Source organism: Octopus bimaculoides, chromosome Z, assembly GCF_046866305.1.
Source record: "Octopus bimaculoides isolate indiv1 chromosome Z, ASM4686630v1, whole genome shotgun sequence".
Taxonomy (NCBI): Eukaryota; Metazoa; Mollusca; class Cephalopoda; order Octopoda; family Octopodidae; genus Octopus; species Octopus bimaculoides.
Window position 1 is genome coordinate 51,386,685 of NC_142944.1, and position 23,031 is coordinate 51,409,715.

General features: G+C 35.9%; 1 protein-coding gene across 3 annotated transcripts in view; it reads left to right on the plus strand.

Annotated features, from left to right (window-relative positions):
• LOC106883358 (uncharacterized) overlaps positions 1 to 23,031 on the plus strand; it is a 279,464-nt gene that overhangs the window by 64,029 nt on the left and 192,404 nt on the right. For all 3 annotated transcript variants that reach the window (XM_089365289.1, XM_089365290.1, XM_089365291.1), the window contains one exon: positions 11,857 to 15,254. In XM_089365289.1, the coding sequence (XP_089221415.1) occupies positions 11,857 to 15,254 (3,398 nt within the window). The remainder of the gene's footprint in view (positions 1 to 11,856; positions 15,255 to 23,031) is intronic.

Sequence of the window (23,031 nt, forward strand, 5' to 3'; positions counted from 1 at the left end):
TAACATGACGATATTCAATAGGAATTCTTTTCTCTTAAAATTCATATTTAAACCAGCCATATATCTGGCCCTAATATTCTACCTGTTTATGTTCAAAATGATCAGATCCAGACTCTCACACCAACTCTACAATATCATTTAAAAATAAACAAACACATGACAAAATCTCAAAGCTATGAGATATTGCATGATTAATTCAAATCAATGTGAATAAATAAGCATAGCATTTGACTGAATAATGTGAATGCTAAAGGGTTTAAGGTGGCAACTAGCCTAAATTACAAAAGAAATTAAATCTGATCCTGAAAAATAGTATATAATCTTTAGATAAATCTTGCAACCCTGCTGAAGATAATGCCAAATAAATGACCTGTTTGAAGAAAATCTAAAAACACTATATTATGCTTATATAAATTAAATGTAAATCAGTAGCAGCTGACAAGCTATATTATCTGAAAGAGATGTCTTTTTGGCACATTTAAGAAATCAACACGGTGGTTTTGTAAACAAGCAGAATCAAGCTGTTGCAGACGAAAGTAACATAACATATGACAAATGTATTTAGTAGTGGCACAGCATTAGAAAAGAGCAAACAAACTAGGAAGCGTAATGATAAAACCTTGTATGATAATAATGATACTAATAATAATAATAATAATGGTTTTGAATTTTGGCATAAGGCCAGTACACTTATGGAGAGGGTGCAAGTCAATTGCATCACCCTCAGTGCTCAACTGGTATTTATTTTATCAACCCTGAAAGGATAAAAGGCAAAGTCACCCTCGGTGGCATTTGAACTTAGAATGGAAAGCTGGAAGAAATGCCACTCAGCATTTTGTCTGGCATGTTAAGAATTCTACCTATTTACCGGCACTAACAACAATAATGATGATGATCATAATAATACTCCTTTCCACTATCGGTACAAGGCCTGAAATTTTGGGAGTTGGGGCTGGTGGATTACATTGATCCTAGTACTTAAGTTATCAACCCCCGAAAGAATGAAAGGTAAAGTCAACATCAGTAGAATTTGAACTCAAAACATAATGCCAGAAAAAAATGTCACTAAATATTTTGCATGGCTTGCTAACAATTATGCCTGTTCACCACCTTAATAATAGTAATAATAATAATAATAATAATGATTTCAAATTTTCGCCATAAGGACAGACAAAAGGATTAAGTCGATTACATCAAGCGCAGTGTATAACTAGTACTTATTTAATCGACCCCGAAAGTTGACCTTGGCAGAATTTAAACTCAGAATGTAGCGGCAGATGAAATACTGCTAAGCATTTTGCCCTGCGTGCTAATGATTCCCCCAGCTCGCCACCTTAATAATAATAATAATAATGATGATGATGATTTCAAATTTTTGTATAAGGCCAGCAAATTTTTAGGAGAAAGAGTAAGTTCATTATATATGATCAACTTATACTGGTGCTTGACTGGTACTTATTCTGTTGACCCTCAAAAAGATGAAAGGTAAAATTGAGCTCAACAGCACTTGGACTCATGGTGTAAAGCCAGAAATACCACTAAGCAATTTGTCTGGTTCAGTAATGATTCTGCCTGTTAACTACCTTTGTAATAATAATAATTGTTTCTAGAGTAGGCACATGATCTGAAATCTTAGGAGAAGGAATTAGTCAACTGTGAACCCTAGTATTTGACTGGTACTTTATTTTATTGACCCTGAGGAGATGAAAGTTGATTTTGGAAGAATTTGACCTTAGAATGTGTAGAGCTAGAAGAAATACCATATGGCATTTTTCTGATGTTCTGGTGATTCTGCCAGTTGAAAATCACTGGCTCATAATACATTGATAATAATGGGTCTCAGAGCCATCAAAGTCTTTGTAGCAACATTGTTGATTTTTAATCTTTCCTTTGAGTCAGATTGGTGGAGTCCATCTCTTCTATTTTGAATCCTTTTGTGTTGACATCTTTAACCGTTTACCATTCAGATTACTCTGTCAGATGTAATGCTTATTCATTCACATTGTTCAATTAATCATACATTATGTCATAGCTTTGGGATGTTCATTTAATTGCTTATTTTTAGGCTGACATTGTAGGGTAAGTGTGAGGCCAGATCTGGCCACTTTGAACATTTTAACTGGTAGAATATTTGAGCCGAATATAGCTGGTTTAAATGCTAAAGGGTTAAATACAGTGCATATTTATTTTAATTAATTTTGAAGATAAGTTGAGAATTTTGAAGGATTTTATAAACCAACTATATCTCTTTTGTTTTCATTGTTTGGGACAATTTTTGACATAAAATATCAGCTGTGAAGTTCATAATAGTTCAAGCAATAAAATTACTAAAAAAAAACAAAAAAAAAAAAAAAACGCTTTAGATCTTTTATTACTATATCTGTGTTAATATACACTGCTTTTGTTAACAATTAATTATGAAAATAATGAAGAATTTAGCAAAATAACATTAAGTACCAAATACTCAACTTTAAAATTAAAATAGTAGATTTGGGGTCTTACCACACCATAACTATAACATGCTTTGAACCAATGATCTATTTATTTTGTGGATAATATGGTGACCTTACCACAAAGACACTCAAGATAGTTTGTAGAAAAAAACTGTTTATTTTACTGCTTCTGTATTCATTTTTTCAAATTCATTCTTGTCTGGCTTCTTTATTTATTCTTAATGTTTTACTTAGTGTACATTTTTTTTTATCTGTTCTCTGCTTAGTTGTATTTAATATCTTGTAACTAATATATATTATATTGTGTATTTAAGTGTGTGTTTTCTACTCATTTCGTTTGGTAAACATTGCTCGGATATTCCCTATTGTACACAGAGAAAATCGTTGCATGTGACACTAATTATGATAAGGATTCAAAATGGTGTTTTATTGTTTATATTAATGAAATAATTATAATAATAGTAACAACAATCATTAGTATAATTATTGTTGTTAAAAGAAATCACCATTATTCTGTTAATGCTGTTGATACAATAGCAAAATCAAATATTTTAGTTACTGAATTGTGGCAGAGTAGACACTCGTGTAGCCATCAGCATTACCAGTACCACAAGTTGTAAAAATAATAATAATAATAATAATAATAATAATAATACCTACAATAGCGTTAACAATAATATCTTCATTGTAAATAATTTGGACGCCCTCTCTACTAATAAAAGAAATTAGTGGAATGGCAAACTTGTGAGAGCATTTGAAAAAAATGCAGCATTTATTCTTAGAATTTTGCCATTCCACTAATTTCTGAGTTCTTATGTTCTTAGTTCAAATCTCATTGATATCAATTTTGTCTTTCATTCTTTCGGGGTCAGTAAAATAAAATAACAGTCAAGTAATGAGGTCAATTTAATCAACAAGCCTCCAGTCCCAAATTTTCAACCCCAGATCATCCTGCCAAAACCAGCTTTATTCTTGATCCTTCTCAGATCAATAAACTGTACCAGTAGTGTACAGCGATGAATTTAATCAACTAAACCTCTCTCTCTGAATCTCTAGCCTTGTGCCTATGGTAGAAATCACTCATCATCATCATCACCACCATCATCATCAGTAGTGGTGGTGGTGGTGATAGTAGTACAACTGCTCGGACTTGGAGTGATGCTTCTAGTATTTCCAAAAACCATTACACACATAATCAGCTAGGGGCCCCAATGATGTGGATTTAGATAAATATGTTTAAGGGTTGGTGAACTGAATTGATCTTTGTGAAAACAAAAACAACAACCATAAATCTTTACAGAATAACAAGCAAATCCTTGTAGATCTAAGATCAAATTGACCTTGAACAAAAAGGCCAAACCTGCACACACACACTCACAACCAAGCATGCATATGAGTGTACTCACACAGCCACACTCACACATGCATGTGCACAAGCACACACATATATTCTTTGCTTACTCTCACCCTTCCTTTCTCTTTTAAGCCATTACACATCTAATATACTCACATAAAAGACTAATTCTCAGACAGACTGAAGGCAGACTTTGAAGAGAGAGAGGTCATGTCAATGATGGGATCACGAATAACAACGGAGGGACTTTGTTAAACAATTGTTTGTTTATCAAACACATTAAACAAATGAGAGACTAATTAGTTGTTTGGAGATATTTAACTGCTTGATTAACAATAAAGAAGTGATATTGAACTTGTGTGTGTGTGTGTTCATTATTACTGGCATAATGACCCTCCCAACACAAAAAGAAAACTAAAAAAAAAAAATCAACCGAATTTTCCCAATTGAAATTTAGCCTCTCAATTTGAGAAAGAAACAAACAAAAACTAGTTGTTAGAGATTGTCAAGAAGAGAAGATAATTTCAAGAAATTAAGAATTAATTTCACAAAAATATTAAATTGCATGATCAAATAACTGAGCCAAGCTTTCCATTAATAAAAAAAAAAAATCAGCAAAAAAACCAAAAGGATATATTACATCTTAACCACATGGCCATACCTGTGCCTAAGGAGAAAAGCATAGTTTTCATAGAATGTAATATAAATTTAATGTTACTAATATAGAAGTAATCTGTACTCAGAAAGCAGTCATAGGTGCAGCCAGTTTGAAGAAATATGGTAAATGGTAGCACATTCATGTATAAATATTTATTTCCTCTCCACCCTTCCTAGTAAGACTATATTTTAAACACCAGAGGTGTTGGAATCAGTAGGGAACCTGTTCATGGTCATTCAGTCTACTGGAAATAGCAGCCAAATTTCTATTAAATTACACCCTACCTTCTTTGTAAAAAAAAAGAAGAAAAGAAAGAAAGCATTGGTAAGTGTTGCCTGAAGATTTTTACTGGCACTCCATTGGTTACGACAATGAAGGGTTCTAGTTGATCTGATCAACAGAACAGCTTGCCCTTAAAATCAACATACAAGTGGCTGAGCAACCAACAGACATGCGTACCCTTAACATAGTTCACAGGGAGATTCAGCGCAATACAGTGTGTAACAAGGCTGGTCCTTTGAAATACAGGTACTACTCATTTTTGTCAGCGGAATGGACTGGAGCAACGTGAAATAAAGTGTCTTGCTCAAGAACACAACATGTCACTGGGAATTGAACTCACAACCTTACAATAGTGAGTCGAATACCGGTGGCACGGAGTGGTTGACGTTAGGAAGGGCATCCAGCTGTAGAAACTCTGCCAGATCAGATTGGAGCCTGGTGTAGCCATCTGGTTTGCCAGTCCTCAGTCAAATCGTCCAACCCATGCTAGCATGGAAAGTGGACGTTAAATGATGATGATGATTCTACTGACAGTTGTGTGCTTTTTGTTTGCAAATGTGACTTTTACTATCATCGTTTATCTTACTTGTTTCAGTCATTAGACTATGGCTTTGCTAGGGCACCACCTCCTTGAAGAATACTTGGTCAGACATATCAACCCCAGTACTTATTCTCTCTTTAAGCCTGGTGTTTATTGTATCAGTCTCTTTTGCTGATCCAATAAATTTTAGGGACATAAACACACCAACACTGGTTGTTAAGCAGTGGTGGCAAACAAACACATAACAAATTCACACAGACATTCATTGACACTGGCCTTGTAGGGTTTTCGAGCGAGATCGTTGCCAGTGCCCCTGGACTGGCTCTTATGCGGGTGGCACATAAAAGACACCATTTCGAGCGTGGCCGTTTTTGTGCGGGTGACACGTAAAAGCACCCACTACACTCTCTGAGTGGTTGGCGTTAGGAAGGGCATCCAGCTGTAGAAACTCTGCCAAATTAGATTGGAGCCTGGTGTAGCCATCCGGTTGCACCAGTCCTCAGTCAAATCGTCCAACCCATGCTAGCATGGAAAGCGGACGTTAAACGATGATGATGATGATGATGATATATATATATATATACACATATATATATATATAATCTCATTCAATGCTTATATATTTGTGTTGGTGCTACATTGAAAGCACCCAGAACACTCTATGGAGTGGTTGGCATTAGGAAGGACATCCAAAACAGACAATGGACCCTGGTGCGGTCCCTGCCTTATCAGTTCTGGTCAAACTGTCCAGCCCATGCCAGCATGAAAACAGATGTTAGATGATGATAATGCTATACTAACTTCTTACACTTTCCATGTACCCAATCCACTTAAGGCTTTTGTCAGCCTGAGGCTACAGTAGAAGACACTGAACCATGTAGTTGGGAAGCAAACTTCTTACCACACAGCTACACCAGAGAAACAAGGTAGAAGTATGTATGTTGTAAGGTGTATTTTTCCAAAATGAGAAAATGTCAGCAGTAAAAGAAGGTTACAATTGAACTAATTCCAGTAGAGCTAACTACCGAAAGTAAACATGGAAAATTCTCAAGGTATTATGCTATTCATCTAACCCACATATGAACCAACAGGTGTTGGGGGAGCATCCACATGGTTACTTGATTTGCAAAGAAATAGTAGCCAAAACTCTCTCTTAGGTAACATTTAACACCTGAAAATAAAAGACATTTGAGAATTGTAGTCTTGGATAAGGAAAAAAAAAAATGGATGTAATGGTCATAGCTGAAAGCTTTTTATCATACATTTATTCAATCTGGTGCTAAAAGTCATCGGAACAACCAAATGCAATAAATCAATAAGCAACAATGATGATAATGTCAAATTTTGGCACAAAGCCAGAAATTTTATGGGAGAGGACAAGTCAATTATATTGACCCCAGTGCTCAACTGATACTTATTTTATTGATCCCGAAACGGATGAAAAGTAAGGTTGACCTCGGTGAAATTTGAACTCAGAATGTAAAGCTAAATGAAATCCTGCTAAGCATTTTGCCTGGCATACTAACAATTCTGCCAGCTTGGTCTCTTAATAATTTAAATAATAATAATAATAATAATGGTAATATAAAATAAAGATTAGCCCTGAGTTATCTCTTATTGAGCAGACCTGTGATCAAAATTATTCCAGTACTCACCATCCTGTGTTGGAATGTGTATTTCCCATATTGAAGACAATAGGGTATCATTTGAGGGAGATTTAGCTGTTTTTTCTAACCAGACTGGTGGTAGCAGTTTCATCATACTTATTCTTTTATTCCCTTATTGTTTTCACTCATTGGGCTGGGACCAGCTATGTCTTTAAGTGATATTGAACCTGGAACGACATAATTTCAAAGTGAACACTTAACCCCACACCATCAGACATATTTTATTGACTCTAAATGGATGAAAGGCAATCTTTATATAACCCTGAACTTTCCTTTAAGGAACAGTTTATGCTATTCCGTCACCTTCTATATCTTGAAAAGAGAAATAGGTTTCCAAGTTATGCACAAGATTACAAATTGTAGGAATGTGGTGCACTTGACTGCCCTTCACAGTGTTCAGATTACTCTATCAAATGTAATGCTTATTTATTCATCTTGTTTTGAAGTGTTCATGCATTATCTCATAATTTGAGATTGTGATGATGTGATTGTTTATTTATAGAATGACATTTTAGGGTAGGTGTGAGTGTGAGAGGCCAGATCAGGTTGGTTTGAGCATAAAAACCAGGTAGAATATTTAGGCTGGATATGGTTGGTTTGAATGCTAAAGGGTTAAATTGGTCTTAATATTTGACTGGTGCTTATTTCATAAATTCCAAGAGGTATAAAATATGACTTGATGCCCAGCCAAGTAAGAATTGAACACAGAATGTAAAAGGACATCTCATCCCCAACTCTTCTTCTTTCCTAATAATATTAATAATAATGATTATTTCTAATTTTGGAATAATTTGAAGTGAGCACACTAGTTGACTATTTGACTAGTATTTTATTTTATTGACTCCAAAAGGATGACCCCAAAGTTAATTTCAGCAGAATTAGAACTCCAGACATAAAAAGTTAGAAGAAATGCTGCTAAGCATTTTGTCTGAAGATTCTGTCAGCTCATTCACCACCTTAATCCTTTAGCATTTAATCTGGCTTATATCCAGCCTAAATATACTATTTGCTTTATGCTAAAACTGATCATATCCAATCTCTCACACCTACCCTAAAATGTCAATCTACAAATATACAAACACACCATTGAAATCTTGAAGCTACATGAGAATGTGTGATTAATTCAAAACAATGTTAACCAATAAGCATTACATTTGACAAAGAATTCTGAATGCTAAAAGGTTAATAGTAATAAGGCTGATATAATGATTGCTGTGATATGATGAATTAAGTAAAAAAAATTAAATCCACTGTAAGCTCTTAGTGTTACACAATTTTATTTTTAAAGAATTAGCTTAAATTTTTTCCCCATGTTAACTTCATTCTTTTATTCTTTGCTTTCATTTCCTTTTCTTTTCTAAACACTGCATTTCGATTAATCCAATCTCTGAGCATCTTTAAGTGATTTATAGATCACTTTTCTAATGGAAACTGAACTTATCACAAAATAAAATGCACACAAGGTTTTAAAAATTTATAAAATTTAAATTGTATTGTACCTTAAGTGCATTATTATGCCAATAATAGACAAGCGCTGTTTCTATTTCATTTCTTTATCATTTATTTGTCAATTGGTTAACTATTTAACCAATTAAATAATCAATGAAATAGAACCAGTGCATGTGTTTATTATTATTGGCATAATAACCCTCCCAAGGTGCAACAAAATCTTTCAACACATAATTCACATTAAGAATATTGTAAACCAAATACAAAAAATTTAAAATATAATCACAATATCTAAAAATTAAAACATTTAACAATAAAAACCCCTCTTTATTTGATTCTCCACCTTGACTGAAGAAGATATTGAAACTGTTTTATTCAATATATATTAAAGCAACATTTTTTTTTTGTTATTGTAGTTTACAATCAAATTCTTTTTTGTCTAAATATATAATTTTACATCAACCAACAAACAAGCTTTTGTTGTTTTTGTTCTTTCTTCCATGGGAATCACCACTTTCACCACAGCCACTTCTTCTGTTACTGTTGCTTCTGATACAGCCATCACCACCAATGCTGCAAATATGATCTTTATGAATTTTGTTTTCTTCACGACTATCATCACTTCTATTGCTGCATGAGAATGCTCCACTATCACTGCAATTGCCTGCCAAGACTACTACCTCTATTAAACTATCTTTGCTACCACCACCACCACCACCACCACTGTTATCTGTTTGTTTTCTTATCTGCACTTTTGGTGCACTTATCACTTCTATTGTTTATTGATGTTATTCTTTGGTGATCTATTGTTGTTATATTGTTTTTAATATATGTTTGTGTAACTTATTAATGTGTAAGTATGTGTATGCACACATACTTACACCTCTACATACCAGGGAATACCAACACTTGTACTGTTTCTGTTTCAGTTACTGTGTCTTTTTTGTCTAACTTTTGTTACATAGAAACCTTTTGAATTAACGCTTTTGACCTTTTTTTTTCCTTGGTTTCTGTTGGTTTGCTTGATCAAAGTTGACCAAGAGGATAATCAACAGCTTATAGATAGTTTGTAGATGCATGCATGACCATGTTGGTAAAATGTTTTACAAAGAACAATAAAACACAAGATAAATAATACTTAACTTATAAGGTATATAAGGCTGCCTGAAAGGAATGGAGGTATATAGTTTATTAAATTCACTCTTGTGGATTACTGGTATATTATTGAATTGATTTTGAGGGAATATGTTTATTTTTATGGCTTAGAGAACAAATAGTATTGCAATGATCTTTGCATGGTCTATGACATTAGTGGTGGTGATGACAGAGAAGGAAGAAGAAATCATAGCACAAAAGTCATGGCAGTTAGGGCTGATATTTGAAGATATGAAGTTATGGTTCAAATGCTTGTAGTGGAGTGGTCTCTGCTAAAGGTACTCTGGGGACAATAGTGGTGTTAAAACAGGCAATCCTGACTCTAATTCTTGAAGCATAGGTAGTCTACACAGTGAGTTTTCACATAAATTGCCATTTAGGTTTCACTCGCAAAAGTTTGGGTTGTTCCAAGGCTATATTAGAAGATACTTACCCAAGGTGCCTACCACCAATTAGTGTAATCAAAGCTGTATTAATAAGGTACTGAATAACAGGATTTATGCATTACTAGTGTGTTTATATATGTGTGTGTGTGTATGTACATAAAAATATTTGTAAGCATGTTACATTACAAGAAATAATAACAAAAATGGAAAAGGGAGCAGCAAAGACTGGGTTGAGAATAAGCAGTCAAAAGACAAAGGTAGTGTAAGTTGGGAAACATGTAGAAAGTGTACCAGTGAAAGTTGGACAAGAACCAGTTGAAGAAGTTACAGGCTTCACATATCTGGGAAACATAGCGACAAGCAACAGCGATGTAGAGACAGATGTAAGCTGCAGAATTGGCAAGACAGTGGCAGTATTTAGTAGTCTGGCAACACTTTGGTGTAGCAATAACATAAGAATAGAGCTGAAGATTCATCTGTATGAATCAGCAATACTGCGATCTGTGCAGCTGAGAATTGGAAGATGACAGCAAAAATCACCTGCCAATTTGACATGTTTCATCAGCGGTTCCTCAGAAAGATCCTAAGAATCACTTATTGAGACAGAGTGACAAATGAAGCCATCCTCCAAGCAGCTAGAGTAAGGCTGTTGCATGTAATTGTAACCGAATGATAAATGAGAATGGCTGGACACATACTAAGACTGCCACAGGAGAGGCTTGCCAAAACAGCCATGGGCTGGATGCTACTGGAAGGTAAGAGAAAAAGAGGCCGGCCAAGGAAGGAATGGTATAGTACCTTCAAAGAGGACCTGTGCAGACTGAATATCACCTGGGAAGAAACTTACTAGTTGGCCAGAGACGGAGATAATTGGTGATCGTTGACTGCTCGTTGTGCCAATTAAAGGCACCAACAGACCGAAGAGAGAGAGATGTGTGTGTGTATATATTTTATATGTATGTGTATATTTATATAAAATTATGAAAGCAATAAAAAATTAATTTATAAGTAACTAAAAACAACACAAGGGGGACAAGTTGTATCAAATGTTTTAACTTAATCTTTAAAAGGAGAGTCTTGACATTTCTACTGTTAGTCCTTCATCAAAGGGGTATAGGAAGAGACTGAAAGAAAACTGGTTGGAGGTTATATATACATGTACATGCAGACATATGTATTAGTGTGTCTATGTATGAATATGCGTATATATTCTTTTGCTGTAATATCTTTAAAGGTTTAGTCAACTCTGTCAACCCAAGTATTATAGTATTTATTTTATCAAGTGACCGAGTTACAGGACATATATGGGACAATACAACAACGCGTCACCTGGTAACTTTATAAACACATGCACACACACAAGCTTCCATCTACCAAATTCCACTCACAAAGTTTGGTCCACCTGTGTCTACATTTGACATTTGCCCGGCTGTGGAATTGAACTCCACTGCCTCATATTTACAAAGCAAACTTCTCAACCACATAACTATGCATGTACATATATATTTACTGCTATATGTATGTAAAAGGATTCATTTAAGGAAGCATATATTTTTTAATTGTTCTTTCATATGTTATATAATTAGAAGTTGGTTTGTTTATTTTTGGTAGTATTTATTTCATTAACTCTCTCTATCTATCTATATATATATATATATATAGAATCTCACTAAACATAAATATGTATATCTAACTAATTTCCTAATTTTCTTCTAAAGTCACATTGTAAAAACAACATAACATTGTATCCAATTAGGATTTTAAAATTGATTAATTTACTCTTAATTTATTTTATTTTAACAAAAATAATGTAAGAAAGGAGAAAACCAAATTTAAAATCAGTTTTCTTTCTCTTGCTTTTCTTTTAAATTTAGCTGAAATTTAAATTGACATTTTTATTTCTTTTTCTAGCATTGCAGTAACTGTGATCATGGTTATGGTTTAACAAAAGCTGCCAGAAATATTTATGGTTTAACTTCAGCAAATACAAGATTAGTTCTTAGCAGTCCCAAACATAAGGTGTGGTCAGTTTCATCAGTAAAATCGAATGAAATAAAACCTGAATTTGCTTGGCCTTACGAAGAAAAGAGTAAGAGTTACTCTGACTTATCAAAGTTACAATTAAAATCTGTGACAAACGAGCAAGTCGATCGGCTGTCAGTATCCGATCATCACAAATGGCTTAAACGTAGTAAGCATTATCAAGAAACTTGGCAACAGCCTGATCTGATCACTGATTACAGAGGAGAATCAAAGAAAGACTATAACACTGAAGGGAATTCTACTTTTAGAGATAAATTATTGTTTTTCAATAGAGATAAACAATTTAAATCTAATGAAATTAGAAGAAATGTGGATAAGAACCTATCAAATGACTATATGGATTCAAACTATCCTTTAAAGAAACATAATCTTAAAAATTCGGATTTGAGACCTAAGTCTGAAAATCAAGAGTTGGTACGAGTACCTGAAGATCGAAGACACTCTGATGAAGTTCCTTACACACTTACCCAGCTCCAAAGCAAAGCTTTTGAGTTTGGATTAAAAACAGGGTTCTCACAAAATCCATCAACTGTACAATCTTATGAATCTCTAAACTCTGAAAATTCTGATTTTGAATTTTCTGTTCAAGGAACTGGTCATGAAAAATCTCCATCATGGCCAGTTACTGTCCATAGTAAAATTCCTTGTGAGCCATACACTATTGCTGTATCTAAGCAGTCACAAACTTGGTCTTCCTCAACTCCTATGTTAGCAGAACACAAATCTCTGTCTTCAGCTAAACAAGGAAATACTCCTCTATTTCAAAAACGTGATACTGAGAACACTCCTGATGACAGCTATGCTGGCAATAAACATTACCATAAACCAAAGTCATCGATGCGATTTAAAGAATTTTATAATTCTAAACCTGGATATCCCCCTCCAAGATTCGATTCTGATGGTCACAATTTAGGCGATGCTGAATATAATGTTCCTTCTCCACCTGAACGAGATATCCCTGTCCCCAAAATGATGTCCTCTGTAAATGAAAAGACTTCAAACAAAACTATGCTATCACATAGTCAACAAACTTCCCCAATTAGCCCTTTAATCATGAACTGGCCCCAGTTATCCTCCTCTTCTTCTACTTCTAATCTTAACCTTCATAGAGATACCCAGACTTCTTTACCTGAGGAAGAGCAAAAGAAAATGTTCTCTACTTCTGAAGATGAAAAAGATAATAGTATGAGACCTAGGTCTGAGACAGATTCTAAAATTTATGGTAATTTGGTCACAAATCCTATCATGATAAGTGGAGAAAAATATGCTACAAACAACAATTTTAAGTTGGGTGATGTAAAAAGCACTACAGGTTCTTCATCAACTTATATAATCAAACAAACACCTTATTACAACACTAGCACTCAAACAGAGTTAGTATTTCCCATCACTCAAGCATTGTCAAATACAGGCAGGAATACAGAATTGTCAAAGATGAAAAGTGCGGGAGTACAAGTGGGCCTAGAAAAAGATTTTAGCCATGAAAACAGTTTGCAAACCGCTCCACTGACAGATAGTAAAGATTCTGATTTCAATTCAGCCCAATCCAAGGTTGTGCAGTCTGCTGGACTGCAAGCTGCAGTTGAAGGGGACTTAAATGTTAATTATTCAAGAGCTTATCAACCAATGCGCAGACCTCATAGTGAGGCATTGGCAGATCATGTTACTGAGTTTAGAAACCAAGCATCACTTTTAGAAGAAAAAAGGGATCAAATCAGTGATATGAATTCTTTGAAATTTAATCTAGAATCAAATAAACAACCAAAACAAAGATCTGCATCGGAATCAGAAGTTAGACGACCGGTCACAGTTGAGAATTTATTATCTGGTTACCAAGACTATGTACCAAGTACAGCTCCCATTCTCAGAAAGCTTTCAGAAGAATTTTATATGCAAGCATTCAGACAAGGCAATGTTCCACCTATTAGCACATCATCCTCAAATTTGTCTGCATCACAAGAAACGTTAACACAAGGCCTAAAACATGCTGATTCCAACAGTAGTCTTGTAATTAAAGTCTCACAACCTGAGTCAACTACATCTTCTAGACCTAATTGCTTTAGCTTCCCAAACCAGTCAAGCACCTCTTGGGAGACACAAAAACATTATCCAGTCTCAGCAAATCAACATTTTAACAGTCAAGCTACAACTCCTTTTTTTGAATCTAAAGAGGACCAATCACTTGAGTGTCAACCTAATCAAAGTTATCATTTACCAAAAAAAGAAAAGATTCCAAATTCTTATAAACAGCAAAATTCCGGAGCCAATTATACTTCAGACACCAGTAATGCAAACAGAACATCATCTACTCTACAAGACCTAGGTATGCCAGAGAAATTTAGAGCTCAAGTTACTAGCTATGCAGTTCCACAAAAAACACAGGATTTGTATGCATTATCAACTACACCACTGCCTTTAATGCATGAATCTTCAGCTTCTACCAAACTCGATGCAAGCAAATTTAAAAAATTTCACAGTTCGACTTCTGTGTTAGACAGCAAAAAAAGTGCTTATGGTCAAGATTGGTCAAGTTTTCCTGGCAGTCAAACCTCTATATTCCGAAAGCATAACGAAGATAAAAATCCTTCAGCTTCCAACCAATCCGGTGAACAGATTTCTTCATCACAAATTACTGCTACACGCAGGGCATCAATGAAAAAAGCTTTTGGAATGTATGATGAGACAGAAGCTGCATTGTCAGAAAGACCACTTGTTAATTATAAACAATATCCATTTGAAAGCAAAGACCTATTAGAAATATCTGAAAATGATAGTAAATTTGATTCAAAATGGGATCATGTCCTGAGAAAGTCACGTGTAAGAGAGGGTTTAAATGAAATGGGTCAGTCTATGCAAGGTGAAGGTATGAGTAACTCGAGTCACAATACCCAGGCAGCTACCTCTATTGTACATGGACGTAGTGACAGTTTGCCTTTGTCTGTAAAGCTAGGTGATGAAGATAAGTTTGCTGTACCGCAAGGTCCAGCCCCTAAAAAGGCATATCAGAGCAGTGTTGCTAATCAACGCAACATGAACCGAACAATTTCCGAAACAATTTATCCATTAAGGAGCTACACAAGTAACTTAGATGTAACTTCAACTCAAACTCAGGAAATGTCTGCTAAGAATACACTTGAAGATGGATGGAACCCTCAGCAATTAATAAATCCTCAGAGTGACAGTTACGACAGATTAAAGAATTCTCGGCGAAGAAGTTATACCAGTAATGACCATGCCTTCAAGAAGTCTATCTTCACTGCTCCATTGTAAGTAATTGTAATTTTCTTAAATAGATGTTATGTTCTTTTATGATTTTTCTTTGAGCAAGGTCGTTGCCAGTGCCGCTGGACTGGCTCTTGTGCGGGTGGCACATAAAAAACACCATTTGAGCATGGCTGTTGCTAGTACCGCCTGACTGGCCCTCGTGTCGGTGGCACGTAAAAGCACTCACTACACTATCGGAGTGGTTGGCATTAGGAAGGGCATCCAGCTGTAGAAACTGCCAAATCAGATTGGAGCTTGGTGCAGCCATCTGGTTCACCAGTCCTCACTCAAATTGTCCAACTCATGCTAGCATGGAAAGCGGACGTTAAACGATGAACGATTGTTCCAGTCATTGGACTGTGGCCATGTTGGGGCACTGCCTTGAAGAATTTAGTCAAACAAAGCAACCCCAATACTTATTTATCTTTTAAGTTTGGTTCTTATTCTCTTTTGCTGAACTGCCAGGTTACAGGGATGTACATCAACTGTCAAATTATTGGTGGGGTACAAAGATACACACATACACTTTCCTTCCATCAAATTCATTCACAAGGTATTGGTCAGCCTGGGACTCTAGTAGAAGATACTTATCCAAGGTACTGTGCAATTGAACTGAATCCAAAAGGTATGTGGTTGCAAACTGAGCTTCTTGATCACACAGCTATTCCCAAATCTACACAAACAGATTGAAAGATATTTCGTGAGTTAATCAGTTAATCGTTTTTGTAATCATATTTATAATGAAAGATATCAGTGTACAGGCCAAATGTGAAATGTAGGTCTCATTTCAAGTTATAGGCCCAAACCAGATATGGACTGTAGAAATATAGAACGTGTTTAAAATTAATCTTTGAAATATTTTAGTAATTTGTGCTGAATACACATTGTTTATGTTTGGCTTACAAATATATACATATACATGTAGTGATGTACTTATATAGAACAGAATGAAAGAATTAGAACAATTTGTGAAAACAGCTAATTCATTCCCAAAGTGGTCTGCCCTTCGTTTCTAACTAGTGAGTGAAGATTCCCACAAAACCATTGGTCCCATGCCAAGTGGCCTACCTGAACACCCAAACTCGGAACTGGCCTGGTAAAAACAAAGGAGAAAGTTCTGAGATAAAGTTATGATGGGTGGTTTTAATTTAGATATAAATACTTCAAATTGAGAGATTTTTGTACTGTAGAATGAGAGGTGTTGGCTTGGGTGGAATTGGTATAGAAAGAATTAAAAAGTGTAGCATGTGGGGAAAAGCATTTATTAGTTATGAAAATTGTAATGTTGAAATTTGGCACTGCCTAATAAACAATAGGTACATAGTTTTGAGTTTCACCATTGGAACTGTTTCTTATTCAGTTTTAAATTGATACGTATAATGTTTTATATCACAATCTCAGATGTGAGAGTAGTATGCCATCTTGGGTTACATAAATAAAAAAAGTTTACTTTAGACACTGAAATCCTATATAACCCCGAAGAGATATAATAGTCATGACTGGAAAGCCTTTGATTATGGGCCTGCTCAGTCAGAATTGACCATGGGCAAAACACCAACAAGATTTAAGTGATCTTATTCCAGATGAGGTGAGGGATGAATGTCTTTTGATTTAATCCTTGACAAAAAAAAAAAGACAAAAAAAAGGTCAAACCTCAAGGGACATTAGGATAACTCTTAGTAGTGGTTGTTATTATTTAGCTTTTGGTCATCCTTGAATGAACACAGACGATCAAAGACATTCTGTTTATGACCAGAATGTATTTTGTATTATCCAATGTATCCTTTCTTTTTCTTTCTTGTTATCTGACATCACAACATAAACAGCCAAATTACTCTGATTTCAGGATGATTTGGCTATTATTTCCAGTAAGCTGATCAACAACATAGTTTACCAGTGAAGCTGGTTGTAGTTCTTTAAGCCCAAGGGTCTGCGCTAATTGAGGAGACATGTGAACAAAGACAATTTAGCCATAAATATGTAGAACATTATCTAATCTGGTTCTATATTTAAGAGATGAGGAATTATGTACATTATTTACATTTGACGGATATTTGTCCTCATCTTGTTTGTTGTTAACAATTTTCTGCTGATATACCTTCCAGCCTTCATCAGGTGTCTTGGGGAAATTTTGAACCTGGGTTCTCATTCCTAAGGTATTTTTCAATGTTGTTGTTATTATTATTCAGGTCACAGGCATATGGCGTAGTGGTTCAAAGCGTGGGCTACTAACCCCAAGATTCTGAGTTCAATTCCAGGCAGTGACCTGAATAATAATAATAATAATAACATCAAAAAATACCCTAGGAATGAGAACCCAGGTTCGAAATTTCCCCAAGACACCTGATGAAGGCTGGATGGTCTATCAGCCGAAACGTTGTGTTAACAACAAACAAGATGAGGATAAATATCCGTCAAATATAAATAATGTAAATTATCTAATCTATCCTTCAGATGGTAGGGTGTGTGATTCAGGACAGATTTGGTTGCTATCTCTTACAGCTTGAATACCCACAAACACCAGATGCAGTTTTGAACAACTGTAAAACTTCATTAGTTATATTATAATCCTTTTGGTAACAACTGTCTGAAACTGCTCTTGGTACTCTGATACAAACTTTCCACTTTAAGGGTGGGGGGACCTAATTTAAAAGCTTTCATTGATTTTTCATCTTGATTTATATTTAAAACAAAAGTTAACTACGATAAAGTTATTTCATTACATTCTTTACTATTTTGAATATTAATTGAAACAAGAATAGTCCATTTCAATAGCAGCACTTTAGTACTAAAACTTCAAAAGTGTTTGAGTTTTATTTCAAGCCTTGACTCTTCCACTTATCTTACTTAGACTGTCCTAGCAGTTTTGTCTCAAAGATAATGTAGCTACTGTATTAACCTTTCAAATACTCAAATTCTAATGAGATAAAACACAGTTCAAGGGGACAGGTAGTAGTCTGTGTCTGCAAGAATTCTATTTACAGGAAAAAGTAACAGAAAGAATAAAGTAATACTGTCTGTCCCACCAGTTTTGGTTCAGTGTGAATTTAACTGCTGCTTTTAAGCTTCCAATACCATAATTTCTTGTGAAATAAGATTCTTCTTTTACTTGTTTCAGTCATTGAACTGAGGCCATGTTGGAGCACTGCCTTGAAGCGTTTAGTCAAACAAATTGACCTTGGTACTTAATTGTATCAGTCTCTTTTGTTGAACTTCAACAGACCAACTTCAATTGTTAAGCAGTGGGGTGGGAAACAAACACAGACACAAAGCCACACGCGTGTGTGAATGTATACATACACACACACACACACACACACACACACACACACACACACACACACACACACACACACACATATATACACAGACACACAATGGGCTTCCACAGAGTTTCTCTCACCAAATTCCCTCACAAGGCATTGGTTGGCCTGGGACTATAATAGTAAGACTGAACCCAATATTACATAGTTTCAAAGCAAACGTTTTAATGATGCAGCCATACTTATTTTCATAATCAATTTCATTTTGAAATTAATAAGTTGATATTGGAAAGGTTAAATAGGTTTTGTTGCAAGCTTTAAGTCTCTCATTACTGTAGTTTTGTCTCTTGGAAAAGTTAACTCAATTTTATTCTTTTCATGACTATATTGCTAATGGAATACACTGTCTTAAGTTTTAATTAATTTCAATAGTTACAACGATTTTAGAATGATCTTAGTAAAATAACATTTTTTAAAAACTATTTATTGATTGTTGTCTTTATCGTTGTTAGTGTTGTTTAAACTTGATGGGGTAACCCACAAAGGCATTCTGATCATGACTATTTATTTTTTTACTTTTTTTTTCAGACATAGTAATATCTCTATATCTAAAATATTGAATGAGAAACAAAGTTAGTAGGTTGTGATGTGAGAGAAATTTGGTTGCTATTTCCAGCTGGTTCAACAGCCATGTTGAGTTTTTCATGTCTCAACAGGCTCCTTCGTTGGTTTAAGTAGCATCATAAGCTGGTGCTGCAAAAATAACTTAATAAAAATAAAAGATTCTTTATATAAAAATGATAGTGGAGAGTTCTAATTTAGATATGAGCACTTCAAAGCAGGAAGTACAGAATGAATGAATAAATAATTAAATAACTGAATAAATAGCGACCTCAGGCTGGACTTGGTTTCAGAAGGATTATTTAGCAGACTAAAAGAAGTTTGTCTTGTTTACAGTTAATTATCCTGGGGTATTTAAGAAAATCATAAGCTAATGTAGTTATGGGTCTGATGTTATTGGAGGATTTAAACTAGATTGAGAATTATTGCTAGTGCACCAGCGATCAAAAAAAAAAAACCCACTAGTGTAAAGTTATATATATATATATATATATATATATATATATATAAACCCTCCAAAAGTATACTTTAAAGTTAAAAATTTAGAAAAATATATAAAACTATTGCCTATCTTGTTTTATTAATCATACTTATTTATCACAAAATTGTGAATAAAACATTTTACAAGGCACTCGAGAATTAACATAGATTTTCTAATGCCTTTAATTTATATTATTAACTAAATCCATGGCACATTATGATATCCCTTGAGGCATCCCTATATATATATCCCTTGCAGTACACAAGTGTGTTGCATTGCACTGTTAGAGAACCACTGCATCAATAAAACTCTCTTAAAATAAATTATTCGTTAAAAATCTAAATTTAAATTAACAAATTATCTATGAAGCTTTCTTTATTCTCATGTATCTTCTTTCTATTCAAATGGATGTCAACATTTTATGTCCGTTTTCCATGCTGGTATGGGTTGGATGGCTTGACAGGAACTAGCAAGGCCAGGGGCTACACCAGGTTTCATAGTCTGTTCTGGCATGGTTTTTATGGCTGGATACCCTTCCTAACTCCAACCACTTTACAGAGAGTACTGGGTGTTTTTTATGTGGTATCAGCACCAGTGCTTTTTGTGTGACACTTTGGTTTTAGGATCTCAATTGTTTTGTGGTGGATCTCAATTCTTTTGAGTCAAGCAGACTCAAGTCTGCTTGAGTACAGCAATGTGCCACATCTAAGTATTCTGTCATCTCCTTCATATGCAACTCAATTAGAGAATTTTTTTATTATTTTATGTTATTAAAACTGGAATTTAATTTTTGTATAAACTTGGAGGGCACATGAAACTTAGTTGGGTGTTGGTCAGCCAACACCCAACTGATACTTTATTATTGCACCCATTCCCAAGAGAATTATTTCTGACTCAGCCCACCCTCTCTCTATGTTTGGTGTTTAACTCTGATGAAGCAGACCTATGATCACTGACATGACACTCCAGCCATGACCTTAACATTTATTTTCTTTCCAAACCATAGCCCCCATCAGGGCTACATTATCCAATGTGTCCTGTGTCCTTCTCGTTTAGTTTAAGACTGTAGAGAGTGTGTTGAAGGGAAACTTTGCTGCTATTTCTAGTAGACCAAGTGACTATGCTGAGGCTTTTCATGAGGGTACAGTCTGGCCTGTTCAGCAGTGGCAACATTATATTATCAATGAATGTTCTGTTAGCTTGCAGTGCCTTAGGTCAAGCTTTCCAATAGGTATGTAGAAGGCAATATTGAAAAGGCAGAAAATGTTTTTTTTAAACCAAAGAAGAATTTCAAGTACATAATCTGTTGAGGGTGGATCATCATCATCATCATCATCATCGTTTAACGTCCGCTTTCCATGCTAGCATGGGTTGGACGATTTGACTGAGGACTGGTGAAACCGGATGGCAACACCAGGCTCCAGTCTGATTTGGCAGAGTTTCTACAGCTGGATGCCCTTCCTAACGCCAACCACTCAGAGAGTGTAGTGGGTGCTTTTACGTGTCCCCCGCACGAAAACGGCCACGCTCGAAATGGTGTCTTTTATGTGCCACCCGCACAAGCCAGTCCAGGGGCACTGGCAACGATCTCGCTCGAAAATCCTACGGGAGCCAGCCAGTCAGGCGGTACTGGCAACGGCCACGCTCAAAATGGTGCATCTCATGTGCCACCCGCACAAGAACCAGTCCAGGGGCACTGGCAACGATCTTACTTGGCTTGCCGGGTCTTCTCACGCACAGCACATTTCCAAAGGTCTCGGTCAGTAGTCATCGCCTCGGTGAGGCCCAATCTACGAAGGTCTTGCCTCACCACCTCAGCCCAGGTCTTTCTGGGCCTACCTCTTCCACGGGTTCCCTCAACTGTTAGGGTGTGGCACTTTTTCACGCAGCTATCCTCATCCATTCTCACCACATGTCCATACCAGCGCAATCGTCTCTCTTGCACGCCACAACTGATGCTTCTAATGTTCAGCTTTTCTCTCAAGATACTTACACTCTGACGGGTATTCACATTGACATTACACATCCAACGGAGCATACTGGCTTCATTCCTTGCGAGCTTACGTATGTCCTCAGCAGTTACAGCCCATGTTTCACTGCCATGTAGCATGGCTGTTCGTACGCATGCGTCATACAGTCTGCCTTTTACTCTGAGTGAGAGTCCCTTTGTCGCCAGCAGGGGTAAGACCTCTCTAAACTTTGCCCAGGCTATTCTTATTCTAGCAGCTACACTTTCAGCGCACCCACCCCCACTACTAACTTGGTTGCCCAGATAGCGGAAGCTATCGACTACCTCTAGTTTTTCACCCTGGAATGAGATAGAAGTTGTTTCCTGTTTGTTTACAGTCTTTATTGCACCTGAACATCTGCCACAAACAAAAACTAACTTGCTAGTTAACCTGCCTTTGATGTTGCTGCACCTCTTATGTGTCCATAGCTTGCACCGGGTACATCTTATAGAGTTACTACCTACTCCTTTTCTACATACTGAGCAGGGCCATCTACCTGAAGGGGTTTGTGTTTTATCTACCTTCCTACTTATTAGGATTTTGGTTTTAGCTAGGTTGACTCTAAGGCCCTTCAATTCTAGACCTTGCTTCCACACCTGAAACTTCTCCTCTAGTTCTGATAGTGACTCCGCAATTAGGGCAAGGTCATCAGCATAGAGGAGCTCCCAGGGGCAACCTGTCTTGAACTCCTCTGTGATTGCCTGGAGGACTATGATAAATAAGAGGGGGCTGAGGACGGAACCTTGGTGGACCCCTACCTCTACCCGGAGTTCATTGCTGTACTCATTTCCAACCCTCACCTTACTGGCAGCATCTCTGTACATGGCTCGCACAGCTCTCACTAACCATTCTTCTATCCCAAGTTTCCTCATTGACCACCAGATAAGGGATCGGGGGACCCTGTCAAAGGCTTTCTCCATGTCAACGAAAGCCAGGTACAGAGGTTTATCCTTGGCTAGGTATTTCTCCTGCAACTGTCTCACTAGAAATAAGGCATCAGTAGTGCTTTTACCTGGCACGAACCCAAACTGCATCTCATCTAAATTGATTCGCTCCCTAATTAGTTGGGCTATGACCCTCATCACTGCTGATAAAAATAATGAACCTTTAATTTTTTTTCTGTTCATAAATATGCAACTTCTATTAAATTGTTGGTTAGGTCTTAAAGCTTAAATCATTCTCTCGGTATTAGTTTTGAGAGACATTGTCAGTGAGTGGTTTCCGATTAGAATATAGGCAAAGCATTCCCTGTCTTAGAGCGATTTGAAATTCATCATCGTCAAACATCTGTTTTCTATACTAGCATAGGTTGGGAAGTTTGACCAGAATTGGCCAGCAGGAGAGCTGCTTAGGCTCCAATAGTCTATTTTGGCTTGGTTTCTACAGCCAACCACTTCACAGAGTG